At 53.8% G+C, this 12,640-nt stretch overlaps 1 protein-coding gene across 1 annotated transcript in view; it reads right to left on the bottom strand.

Moving 5' to 3' along the window:
• Window positions 1–644: 644 nt before the first annotated feature.
• CSUI_005495 (uncharacterized protein) overlaps window positions 645–12,640 on the bottom strand; it is a 13,668-nt gene continuing 1,672 nt past the window's right edge. The window contains exons 2-17 of the mRNA XM_068065671.1: window positions 12,095–12,640; window positions 11,164–11,265; window positions 10,016–10,297; window positions 8,496–8,576; window positions 8,060–8,124; window positions 7,286–7,346; window positions 6,462–6,515; window positions 6,172–6,231; window positions 5,831–5,929; window positions 4,582–4,769; window positions 4,196–4,322; window positions 3,621–3,890; window positions 3,025–3,078; window positions 2,300–2,419; window positions 1,638–1,908; window positions 645–1,510 (exon numbers count right to left, since the gene is read on the bottom strand). The exon at window positions 12,095–12,640 is cut by the window's right edge and continues 262 nt beyond it. Of these exons, the coding sequence (XP_067922348.1) occupies window positions 1,371–1,510; window positions 1,638–1,908; window positions 2,300–2,419; window positions 3,025–3,078; window positions 3,621–3,890; window positions 4,196–4,322; window positions 4,582–4,769; window positions 5,831–5,929; window positions 6,172–6,231; window positions 6,462–6,515; window positions 7,286–7,346; window positions 8,060–8,124; window positions 8,496–8,576; window positions 10,016–10,297; window positions 11,164–11,265; window positions 12,095–12,442 (2,322 nt within the window). The 5' untranslated portion in view covers window positions 12,443–12,640 and the 3' untranslated portion in view covers window positions 645–1,370. The remainder of the gene's footprint in view (window positions 1,511–1,637; window positions 1,909–2,299; window positions 2,420–3,024; window positions 3,079–3,620; window positions 3,891–4,195; window positions 4,323–4,581; window positions 4,770–5,830; window positions 5,930–6,171; window positions 6,232–6,461; window positions 6,516–7,285; window positions 7,347–8,059; window positions 8,125–8,495; window positions 8,577–10,015; window positions 10,298–11,163; window positions 11,266–12,094) is intronic.

The following is a 12,640-nucleotide window of genomic DNA, read 5'->3' as shown; positions in this document are numbered from 1 at the left end:
GTTTAAAGTCTTTGTATTTTTGTTTTTCTTTAGAGATCTTCTTGTGAAAAGTATCATTCCTCTAAAGCACTTCAGTTAAACACGTAAACTTTTTTTGTTTCCCTAATCAGAGAAAGAGGCATCTCAGAAATATGTGTAGTAGCTGACACGCTAAAGAAAGACACCTATGTGTAGACATGTCTGCGTACGTGGGGGGCCTTCAATAGTCGACACTTGACGGGTAAGCATATACTGACTCAATGCATGCTGGTACACATACCTACAGATATATGTTTATCTAGATACCTGTGTATGTTGTACACTGTTATCACATGAATAAGATCTATTGAAATACGCTAGGATAGAATGATGAAGTCAATCTGTACCAAGAGAGGAGACTCATCGTAACATTCATAGGAGAGAAAGACATACACGAGACTTGGTCAATAGAGTGAGAATCTCGGCCGAGAGAGAGTGAAGAGAGAGGCAGAGAAAGATCCAGAAGAGAAAGAAGATAAAGGGCAAGGACGGAAGAAGGAGAAAAACAGGAAGGAAGAGGAAGGTGTGTTTCTTTGCTTCAAATTTCAAAGGGTTTCCCTGGATGAGAAATCTCACTCCGCGGTTTCTCAAGGTAGATGCTAAGAATCAGACGTAAAGAGAACACGTACTACACAGAACAGAAGCAGAATCTTTCTGATGAAGGAGAGACACGAGCGACAAGAGAAGATCCCTGAAACATGAGAAAGATTTCTCGTTATCATTTCCTTCTCTGAATGAGTAGTTCTCCAGACGAGACTTCTTAGGTAATCTATATATAGAGAGAAGACTCTTCACAAGATCCACGATGTGATAGTTCACCCACGGCTTTTGCTGCAGTAGTAGTAGTAGGAACAGGAAGGACGAGAGAATAACTCTAGGTATCTTGCACCTTGATATCTCTTCATACACAACTTCCACCCCTTCTTAACGAATCTCAGTCAGATACAGATAGATCCCAATACACTAAATGTACATACATATACATAGACAGAAAGATGCAGGTACGTGACTGAGAAATATTCACGTGAAAACATCTGCCTATATACCTCTGTACATATCTGGCTATAGGTGGGGGATTTTTATGACTATCCTTCTACGAGTTTGTACCTAGGGGCTCCATCCCGGCCAGACAGAAAACACATTACTTGCCTCTCTCTCGATCTCTTGCCCTCTCCACGGTTGTCCAAGTCTATGGCATACTGTCTAAGGATTCCCTCCTAGGATCTCTCCGGTGAAGAGAAGAAGCAGAACAAATCATGTGTACAAGCATGCACTTGTGCGGATGGTGGGTGTGTGTATAGTATGAGAAGAAGATTTGGGGGCGTGCACATGACGACCCCACAGTCTCTCATTCACACCCGTCGTCTTTTCCGAGCACCAGGCCCTCCCGGAGTCCCCGCCTCGCTTCCGGACTCATTTATCTCCAGTTCCTTGGCCACATCCGCGTTCATGGCATCGCTGCGATCCCCTTCCTTTCCCTTTGCTGTCCCTCCTGCAGCAAGCAGCAGCACTCCACCGGAACGCGATGTTGTTTTTGTTTTGCCCCCCAAACCCTACTGACACCTGCCTTCCGAGAGTAGGCTCTCTGAGGTTTTCGCGTCGTGCGTCCGCTTGCTTACTCAGAAAAGCGTCGAGTCGTTTCTGTCCTTTCTGCCCGACAGCATCACCAGGGTTGCTGCTGCAACGACCGGTCCTAGAAGTGTTGAGCACAGGCGACACTCCTGACGGCCCTTCGGATGAAGGCTCGCTCAAACGAGGACACCCAGGAGGAAGAAAACGGCGGGGACCGTGGCTATCCATGGCAAGGTGTTGCTGCTGGCCATCCAGGGTGGACGTCATCACTCCCCATTTCCGCTGCAAGGTGCGGAACACTGTTTCATCCAGCGTGCCCTGCAAGAACAGCGGGCACCCTCCAACGCAAGCCTGATCTGCCCATACGTCTCTCCAAGTAAAAATCCTCAGGCATCTATCTCTTCTCAGTTTCCACTGGGTGGTCTAACTCATGGAGTGTATCGAGTGAGATGATGCCTTCCATGACAACAATCTGAATGCGGGCAGCGAAACATAACCAGCGGGCGGGTTTCCTGCTACACCGGGTCCTAGCGGTTGGCCTCCTCACGACACAGGCGTAGCTCCTTATGGGTAGCATACGTCCCCTACCGCTGACAGCAATGCATGATTCGTGAGACGTGTCAGACGGGAAGGAAGCAAGGTGCGTTCCATAGAGATGGAGACATGCTCCAGCTTGCCGGTTCTTAGATGTTTGGTTGTCTCAACTCACCTCGGCAATCAAATAATGAATCTGGACGCAGCCGAACTCGTTCCCAATCCGGTGGGAGCGGTCCTCCGCCTGGATCATCTGCCCGGGTACCCAGTACAACTCCGCGAACACAACCGTGCCCTGCAGGAGGACAAACAGGAGCCGCACACTACCGTGACTACTGCCGCCGCCGCCGCCGGCAAGAGCGGTCATGGTCGACCTTTAGCCGATCGGAAAGAAGTTGAGGTGGTTTGTCTGCCATGTACTATCGTGACCATCTGCGTAGCGGAATACACGAGACGAAGGCTACTTGCTGGGACGGAAGTGCGCCGGAGACGCGGCCTGCTCGAAGAAGACCACACAGCCTAGGGAAGGGAATACACGCTCCGACCTTGCTACTGCCGCGCGAGAAAAGCTACAGCACAGGCCGCATGACCGGCATACGGTGAAGGCCGAAACAAGCTTCGTGTCACACAGACAAAAGCTGCAATGAAAAACTGTCTGTTTCTTGCGAGTTATGTTTGACTTCTCGTGTGGCCTATAACAGTTGCACCTAAGTCTTTTCCGCTACCCTGTGCAACCGACAGAATGTCAACACCAGTCTGCCTTTCCCTAAAGCTGCCGGCCCGACGACACCCTGCTACATCAAAGCCCCGGGTGCTAGCTGGGCTGCCAGGAAAACTGAGAAAAAAGCGGCCCTGCGCGCGCACCCAAGCTGCGAGCGACAGACCTTGTCTTTCGCCTACCGCTGCTGTCAGGTTGAGGCCGTGGCCGCAGGCTGTAATAGACAGGATTGCCACCTAAAATTGACAGAGGTCGTCCACCAGCACAAACACACGATGTCTCACTTCTTCGGCACAACGGGAGCAGTCGATTCGCATGCGTAGAAGACCATTCAACGCCGCCGAAACCACCGTATCATTTTGTAACGGCACCGAAGCACAAACGCGTTGACTTACCCGGCCTGTAGTGTTCCCGCCTTCGGCCTACCACAGGGAAGAATGGCTGTTCGCAAAACCAAGCGCGGAGAACCGAGCTACCGGGTTCTATCGGGAGTTCGCGTCCGGTACTATAGAAAAGTGATTTTGATGAGCCACACATCGGGAGTGTCTGAGGCCTGCGCCGAGAGCAGGCTGCGATCCCAGCTCGACTGACTTCTTACCACCACGCAAAGGCGCTGCTAACTGACTCGGTCAGCGAGAGCTTCTGTGGTCTCCTGAGAATCCAGTCTTTACAGAACCATGCGAACACGTAGAAAAGGTCCTAGTATCGTGGGCTAGCGGTTACCGCTGGGTATGCAGTTTAATGGTTCGGGCCTTCCTAGCAAACTTGGCAGTCTCACCTGGCACTCGCGCGAGGTTTGAAATTCCTTCACGAGCGACTCTCTCTTGTCTTGAGACGTGCTGCCATCAATCCGCACGTAACGCTTCTTTTCCTTCGTCTTCAAGTGTTCCTCCACATGATCAAGGACGGCACGGTGGTGGCCGAAAACGATCAGCTTCAGGTCGGGATCGCCTTGGAACAAGTACGAGAGGTACTCACTTACTCCTTGGCGCTTGGCCAGCCCTGTCAGAGTGAACAATTCCGTTATCAAGGGCGAACCTGCGCTCCCCTGCAAACCGCAAAGTCACATGAGCCGCACGCGCTGTGTCCTTCCGGTTTATGCCGTCCGACGGAACAGGCCTCCCGCTTTCACTACGTTCGCGGGACAAAACACCTTGGATGGCGACTCGGCCAATGGCACGGCTCAGATCGCTGTCACAGCGAGTGTGCAAGCCTTCCGAGGAGACACACCAAACCGGGACGCTCTCGTACTGTGTTTGACTATTCGTAGTCTGGGTGCTCGCATCGAACGTGCAGAAAACAGAGAGGAACTGTCTCCGTCCGGATGTACCCGAGACGGCTTCGGGTTCATACGTTCAAGAAGTCCTCGTCATCGTCTGCGCCGTCTCGCTTGTACGCGGAGCCGTCCGCACTCAACTCCTCCATTTTATCCCTGATCTCCTTCAGTTCCTTCACCGGGATCTGGACCGGCACGCGGGACCTAGAGCGAAGCAAACCAAAGACTACTCAGAAGCGATTCGAGCGCGCCGCTCTACTCCTTGCGGGGGACCAGACACCAAGAGCGCAGATATGAACTAGCTCCACCCTGCTTCCTCCTCAGCACGAGCGAGTCCGTGGATCTCTCCCACAGTTCCCGTGGCCTGGAGATATGCAAGCGCGACACGTGTGAAAAGACAGAATCAACTCTCCAGCACCTGTCTTAGGGCTTCGGGGCGTTGCAGACGGGCAGCTCTGCCTACCGGATTTTTGGCGGTAGTTCAGTGTGAACTTGCTGCTTGAGACGGCGTATCATGATCGTCTTCTTCAGCAGAACGTGAAGCTCTTCTGCGTGTTGGTGACCTTCGTGTTCAAAGCGCCTCGTGAAGTGGTTCCAGACTTTCACGCTATACCGATCCGCGAACTCGTGATAGGAGCACAAGTCCGGTAGCTAAAAAGAACGCACACAGGCGGGACGAAAGGCAAACGCAGCAGCATTTCTGTCTCCAACGGCTTCACCAGCTGGGGAGACAGTGCGTCGCCGAAACACCTCGGGCCTTCCGTTGCCAAGCTGTACACGGACGACGCCCGTCAAAGACGACGGAGAGAGCAGAACACGTGGCACACAAGCGAACCGGCTTCGCCCACACTTCCTTGTCTTAACCGCAGGAGAGGGTGTGCGGTCCCGCCGGTGCCACGAAAATCCACCCCCCGGGCTTCTCTCCCTGTCTTCAGTCGAACTCTCACTTCACTTTTCAGCTGCCTGATGAGTACCGTTCCCCCCAAACAGCCGAGCTACTGCTCTTGCAGCCCACCGGCCCGCAGTCTCGAAGGACGGTCACACTGTGCGCCCTGGCGCACTATACGACTATTGCTACTGCCTCACACGGGCAACCTCCCTTTCCCGCACTAGCGGACTTTCCCAGAGATATCTTTGAAAGACACTAACACAGCCGCATATCCTTTGTCTCTGCGTGTACTGTACACAAATCGTCCACGGATCAACATGCATGCATCTGCGACAGCAGGCGCCATAGTCCGGTGGCGACAGAACGGTGTCAGTCTCTACTGAAGCAGGCGGTCACGCTACCCTCGTAAAGGCAGAAAAAGATAAATCAGAGAGCGGGGAGCAGACAGGGGTCGACCTGAGAAGAGCCAGCCGACTTCTCTCGTTTTCCTAGAGTGCAATCGCACGCTCCTTGAAACAGGGACAGCTCGGGCAAAGTGGGTACCACATTGCTCTCCGAACTGGAACAGCCAGCAGTGAGACAGCATGCTGCGCGCACTTCTGGCACCTGACCCAGAAAGTGCTACCAAGCAGAGAACTAGCACGTGCCGGTCTATGCAACGCGGATTTCTTTCTGTCAGCCACAATACCCTGTACATCGCGGACGCTATGCAGAAGCTTCGCGTCCGTCAGAACAGCACTTTCCCATCCGTAAGTTCTCGCAGACTCGCCAGAATCCTGTAGCGCCCCCTTCGCGTGGACACGGCTCAGATCATGGAGCATACCAAAGCGTCGATCTGCTGGTAGAGCTCGACGGGCTTGTTCAGAGCAGGAGTACCGGAGAGGAGAATGGCGCGCTTTGCATTTCGTAGCAACGGGCACAGCTGGAAAACACGGAGAAACGGCAGAAAGAAAAACGGACGGAGCTTCTCGAGGCCGACCCGAGCCACCGTCTCGTATGCCGCGACGCTTAGCACTCTTCGAAGCGGTTGCTTAAGACAACAATATAGTGAGTTCGAAGCGAAGGGCCATCTAGATCTAGCAGGTAAACACCATCGAGCAGCCGAGCGAACAGGTCGGTCGCACCCCCGCGTTGGTCGTACCGGCCGCTCCACCCATTGCTCACCACTTGGGTTCGTTTCGCCTGCCGGTTCTTGAGGTAGTGCGACTCATCGCAAATAACAACCTGAAACATCAGAGCAGACACACTGTCTGGCCTAAACTATTTATGCCGAGAAAATGAGAAGACTCCGACACGTGAGGAAGCCGGACTGATCCACCAAGGTCCCGTCCGCGCTTCCCGCGAGACCCCATGCTCGCCAGCCAGTAGTGTACTATTCAGCAGACTCTAAGGACACTCGCCTGATAGGGTGCGTGAAATTTGGACTGCTTGGTGATCAGATCATACGAAATGACCACCATGCGCGTCTCTTCTGGAATATCAGTCCGCCCGTTCTCCACGATGCAAACCTGAGAACAAAAAGGCAAGAACAAGAATATAAAAAGCGGTCTAGCCTTGTCTGGTCTTGCTGCTCAACAGCATTCAGTACTCCGGCGTCTACCTTAACTACGGCAAGGTAGCTACGGTTCGCGGCTCATGTCTCGACTGACAAGGCGGTGTAGTTTAAGTGCTGCAGTGTCCGAGTCAAAGAAGTCTTAGCCCTTCTGGAAGCGTCTTGCATCTCGCAAGCTCGTGCCATAAATTTCCCCTTCTCTTTCCATTCCGTCCTGTCTCTTGACTACTATTTCCAGCGACGCGCAGGCTTTCTGTCCTGCTGTGGTGCCGATCTGTCAAAAGGAGCATTGAACCGAAGAGTTCAACTCGCTCGGGCACAAAGCCATCCCGGGACGACACCGGCCCATACACTGTTGTAGACACACAAGCTCCCACCGAAAACGTCGGAGCACGGAGATATAGGCCATAACTCGCGTAACAGAATGCACCATCAGTACGGAGCACCTTCCGGACAGCTTGCGGTGAAATGAATACTCCCACTCTGTAAGGGCAATCTTCCGTAAGGCAATGCGCAATGCGATATCGCACAAATACTGCGCGACGCAGGAAGAGCCTCTCTAAAAAACAGCACTGCGGGAGGTCGGCTGGATAAGATAATGAGTTCACCTAGAAGAACCAACACAAATAGACTCATTATAATCCATCGTCTAGCCATGATCTACGCGTGTTGAGGCCTGGTCGGACGCGGAAGTCGGTGACTTCTTTCTAAGGAAAGCATGCTCACATGTTCCGCTGAAAGGAGTCTCGGAAGCCATCGAAGCGCTTGGTCTCTCCACTGGAATCGGCTGTACACGTACGGAGAGAGGCGAACACAGCGCATCTCAAAATTATCTGAGCTCGTAGAATTGCCGGCGCCCACCTACTGGCCGACACAGACTTTGCCTGAAAGAGTGCGGGCTGCCAACTCAGCAGTTACCCCTGTGGTATGGCCGCGTCGAATGAGTAGCTAGCTGCCTAGGTCCGACGCACGAGTTCCGCGATACAGGAATACCCCTTGCCGCGGTAATAGAAATTGGAAGAGATTGACAAGTGTTTCTTTCTGCGGGGGGAGGATAGTGAAAGGCCCGGGTCTGACACAGGCTCCTCGAAGACTAACACCACGCGGCAAATCAAAAATTCACTGCCAATAGGGTTTAAGTCTCTGCCGTTCTTTGTTCCAGCCTGTGCAGTCCTTTGTTGGCAATCGGGGGCGCGAGGCTCGGCCATAAACCCAGCTAGTGCTGGCAATGCCGAGCACGAACCGGACGGCTAGAACGCTGAACCCAGCTCCATTTGCCATTTGCATGCTGCAACGCGGTGCCAGCTAACTCCACGAAGCAAAAAGCGTACTCCTACAGTGATGCAGACAAAGCCGAGTCATAAGAGAGCTCCCGCGGAACACCTAGCAACTTTTTCTAACGCGCTCCCGCTGACTGAGCAAAGTGACAGCAGGGACGCCCCTCAAGCAAACGTTCCTCTGGGCACTTTTTCGAGAGCACAGCTCAAATGAACCACTCACATGGAGGAAGGGCAAACAATTAGCAGAGGCCACTCTCGGTTATAAAACGCGGCGATTGCGAGAGCCTGAGCAAAAAGCCAAAACCACGGCGCGCCGGCAGTTTGAGATTACCGCCAGTGAACGGCAGTTACACTACCTCAGAGCACTTACTCTAAACAGCTTCCGGTGAGAAACTCTACTGTTCCCACACTGGGCAAGCAAAGCGGCACCTCGCAAAGAACAATCCAGCTGCGCGTAGCTCTAAACGTCCGTAGCCGTGTGAAAGAGGGTGGACTGCTTTAGCTAACGCCCCGGCTACTGGATCACATGACTAAGGTGGAGATAAGCCAGTAATTGTAAAAGCATGATTCTAAACAAAGAGGCTTTCCCGAGATGAGGGGAGACAGAAGCGGTACGTGTGTAGAGTGGATATGTTCGTTAATACGAGGTGCCGTACCTGTAGTGTCTTGCCGAGGCCCATCTCGTCGCCTATGAGCAGGCGGCCCTCCCGTTTCAGCCCAAACAAGTACCCCTCTACCTGCGGAAAAAAAAAGAACACTACACGGAACCAGCTGAAGGTACCTGTAAAGGACACTTCTCGGACATAATGGAAGCTGCACGTGATTCAGAAGGGTGAAGCCTGCGGCCCAAGCTGTTCTGAGGTCTTGGTTTTCTGCGTCTGAACAAAATCCATGAAGTCTCAGCGGGCAGTCGCGGACGACGCCTGGAAAGAAACAGCGGCTGACTAGCACATTCAGAGTGCTCGCACTCGCCCTGTCGATCTTGCAGTTCGAGCATCACTACAAGTGATTTTCCATGCTGCCACGGCAACGGAACGAGGCGCCATGCCAAGCCTCCTGCAACCTTACACCTCACCTGAGTCGAAAAAAAAATCACTATTCATATGACGGACACGGATGCAAACTGTGAAACTCACAAATACCTGCTAACAAAATACTCATCTTTTCAGGCGACGCAGTCCAGACAGGAGGGAGCGGGCACCGGTCCCGCCGTTTGCTACCGACAGGTGTCACTCTGTTCTGTTCTATCCAGTGCGCGCGCGAGCTGCACCCTACGTGCGGCCCCAGGCATTCTTTATGCGGTCGCCTACGCCATATATATGAGTCGTCTACGCCATATATATGATGCCGCAGACTAATAAGTCGAAACAGGGAAATACGGAAACCCCTTTTTACGAGCAGTGCACGATTATGGTCACGACAAGACTAATGAATCAACAACCAAGGAGAGACCCAAAACAAGAGAAAGAAGTCCTGACACGCAGCTGCCGACGGCGTCAGAAGTGCCTAAAGTGAACCCGTTGGTTTCGACAAAACACTCCACTCGAACCGCGGGTCTGACGCCGTCTCTCTGCTTTCCGCAGGGGGGCTGACAAAAGCCCGTAGAGTTTCCGTTGATCGCGTGGAGAGTCAGGCATATGTGAAGGTGTAGCAGATCGGCGACCCATAGTGATCTTGCTCGGGTCGTCTGCCACTCCAACTCCGATGTAGGCCGCGAGCTAGAAGACGCATCGGTGGAACTAGAGGTGTGCGCGCGAACGCCCAAGTACGCCGTCGCAGCGCGGGCGAATCACTGTATGCCTCACTATAATATGAGCGGGTTTCACTACCCGAGGCGACTGGGACGCGAACTACAGGGAGCCCGATGGGCGTGACTTCTGTCCACTTCGGCTGGCGGAATAGCTTGTCTCTCGGATAGTAAAAGACAAGCTGCTTCTGCCACTGGGCCACAGCAGCGTACGAAAGCGCAACCGCACCGTTCGCCTAGCCGTAGGCAGTCGCGCAGTGGGCAATATTTGCCATGCGGGAAAACATGCCTCTTTCCTGCTTGAGTTGTACAGGGCACTACGACAAGACGCTGTCAGGACACGTAAGCGGCCACCCTCCTCTGAGCTACGTGCGGCAGGACTTCTCCGCGCGTCGCTGCGGATAGCTCTCCAAGGGTTGTCAAGCATACCTGAAAAGGCTTCAAGTTCTCAAGCAGTTCTGCGGCATCCGGGTTCCGCGCTTTGATGTCCTCTCGCTCCTCGGACTGCTGTGCACCTTGCAAGCCACGACCACCCAAACGGGGATACGCAGTCGAAACAAGTCCGGCCGTGTCTGTCGCGTCTCCTTTGTCTCCGAGAAGCACATGGGCAGTTTTCCTCGGGAGCGGAACTGCTGGCGCGAAGGGCATGAACGCCCGGAAGCAACGAAGCACAAAAGGTGGTATCGGGCGCACATCAGAGAGGGAGAACCGCTGCAAAGGAACCACACAAGGCAAATTCATGTAACTGCAAGTCCAAGGAGCGCCGACTCGAAGAACCTCACAGCGGCTGGCCTGGAACGCAGCAGTGATGGGCGCATGCGCACGGAAGGTGAAGCGACGCAGTAAGAAATGCTCGGAAACAGGAACTTCAGTTTCCCACAGAAGAAAAAATAACGCGGAGAATGGGTGCACTGACACGCGGGACGCTGGGAGCTAATCGATAAGGATGCCTCCGGGGTTCATGTAACAGAAATCACTTGTCCCCCCTGTGCCCCTGTCGACTGGAGATGTCTTTGTAGGAACAAACCGTACTGCGGAGAACGCGATTCCCGCGGTCAAAGCTGCTGAACAGCGTTCTGCTGCAGGGGGCAGCCACTCTGACAGTGTCGGAAAACTCATACCACTGGCGGGCTGTCTCGACACGGGCAACCGGAAGTGGGGGCGGGCTTGTTGGACTCGTTTGCGATAGGGAAACTGACGCGGTCCGTCATCACGGGGGATGCAAAGGAGAAAGAGACACTCGCCTTTACTATTGGTGTCGACGTGCACCTGGGGCACCCGCCACGGCGAATCACAGAACTCAGAGGATTTCTTGATTCTCAAGTAGCTTGACAAACGCCGAATATTCTCTTCATGCAAATCCTGACAGACACAGGTGTCTGCAGGGTCAGATGCACGTGTGCTTGTAAATCATGTTTTCATTTGTTGCTTCTGCCCTGCTGTATAAGCGCGGGGCAGAACACTGCTAACCACGTGTACGAGCACGCGTCCCTTTTAGCATCGGGGGGAAAATGTAGGATCGAACCTGGAGATGAAAACGATCCCCCCTTCGAGGCGGCTCCGCCTTAGAGGCTTGCCTGCAGCAGTAAGTTCAGGACGCGGTCGTACTTCTCCGCAGAGAACAAGGCGGAAGGCGAGTCCATTCCACTGACCTCCCGGAAAGGCAGAGGCCCCAGCGCCTGCACAGGTAGCAGTGGACGTTGCATACAGGGCAGGAAAAATCTGGTGTTCACACGGCCGCGGATGCAGACAAAAAGGATCTAGGCGGCCATGCATCACCAGCCGTCTGCTGACACCGGCGAACGTGCCTCTACTCCCGCCATAAAAGATCAAGCCAGGGCAGCAACTTGCACGACGTACGTCGGATTACGGGCAAGCTATCACGGGTATTCCTGTCGGTGTTCGGCACAGCGGAAAAGCTCGTCACAGCGGCGGAAAGAGGCCTGTATTCTCTCGAAAAATATCGGCCACGATACTGGGACAAACACAAAATACTCTACAGCTCATATGGACGGTCCAGAGTAATCAGCAGAAAGCAGCTCTCCTCTTCGACACGAACTAACGCAAAATAGGCGAGGGTCGGCTAGCTGGTGACTGGGAAAAAGACGGTACCCACGACAGCGTAAGCCTCCGACCTGCAGGTAGAGAAAGACCTCCCCCTTCAGCTACTTGTTTTGCAACTGCGTACCATGACTCAGGAACGATGAACATTTAACGAGAAGGCAGAACGGGCGCAAAAGAAAAGCACTGAAGCTTTCGGAAACGCCTTTCATTTCGCTGGGCGACCCCACGAATGAGCCTAAGCACTGCAGAGTTCATCCGGTGGTTTGTTGCGACGCTGAAGTCAACCGGGTAGTGACATGGACAACAGCTACTGCTGGCCTTTGATAGCAACTCCAAGGCTTGCCTGACGCAAAAGAACCTCCCTGGACAGCACCGGGTGCACTGCACAGCCGCAGGTAGCTCTAAGGCTGTGGCGTGGACGTGCAACGAGAAGCCCCTTCTGACCTTAAGTGGTATCCACAATTCCACTGGCAGACGTGAAATCCAACCTCCACCCGATGCCTTGGTGCCACCCTCTCTCTTCCTCCCTCCACTTGACACGCTTCGCTGCGCCACGACTCTGAATGTCGTTCCGGAGCAGACTTCGAGCGCCACGGAGACTTCTAGAGCAATCTTGGACGACACAAGGCCACAAGCTTCTGCAGGTTCTGGGGCATCGGCTTCGCAGATCAATGCTCGCGCCTCGCCTCCCTCCCCTGCCACGCGACAGGGTACCTGACCGGCAACCGGCAAACACTCCCGAAGGTTGTGAAAGCGTCGCTGCCTCAGCAAGCTGGCTGACGACGGAGCCATTTCTGCTCGTAGTCCATGTGTTTCTCCATTCTCTGGAGACGGCACACGCAGAGAGACTGAGGTAAAAGAACAAGGGCTGGTTAGCCCAACTTCACCATCGGAAGGCGACGACGGTTGAGGTGTTTGAAAGGCACCTCCCAAAGGTGTAGAGCCTTTTTTCGAGATACCCGTACAAAACAGGAACGGAGAAAACGGGCC

This window comes from Cystoisospora suis, assembly GCF_002600585.1.
Source record: "Cystoisospora suis strain Wien I chromosome Unknown contig_2667, whole genome shotgun sequence".
Lineage (NCBI taxonomy): Eukaryota > Apicomplexa > Conoidasida > Eucoccidiorida > Sarcocystidae > Cystoisospora > Cystoisospora suis.
The sequence above is the reverse complement of the archived record's forward strand: the minus strand, read 5'-3'. Positions and strand labels throughout refer to the sequence as shown.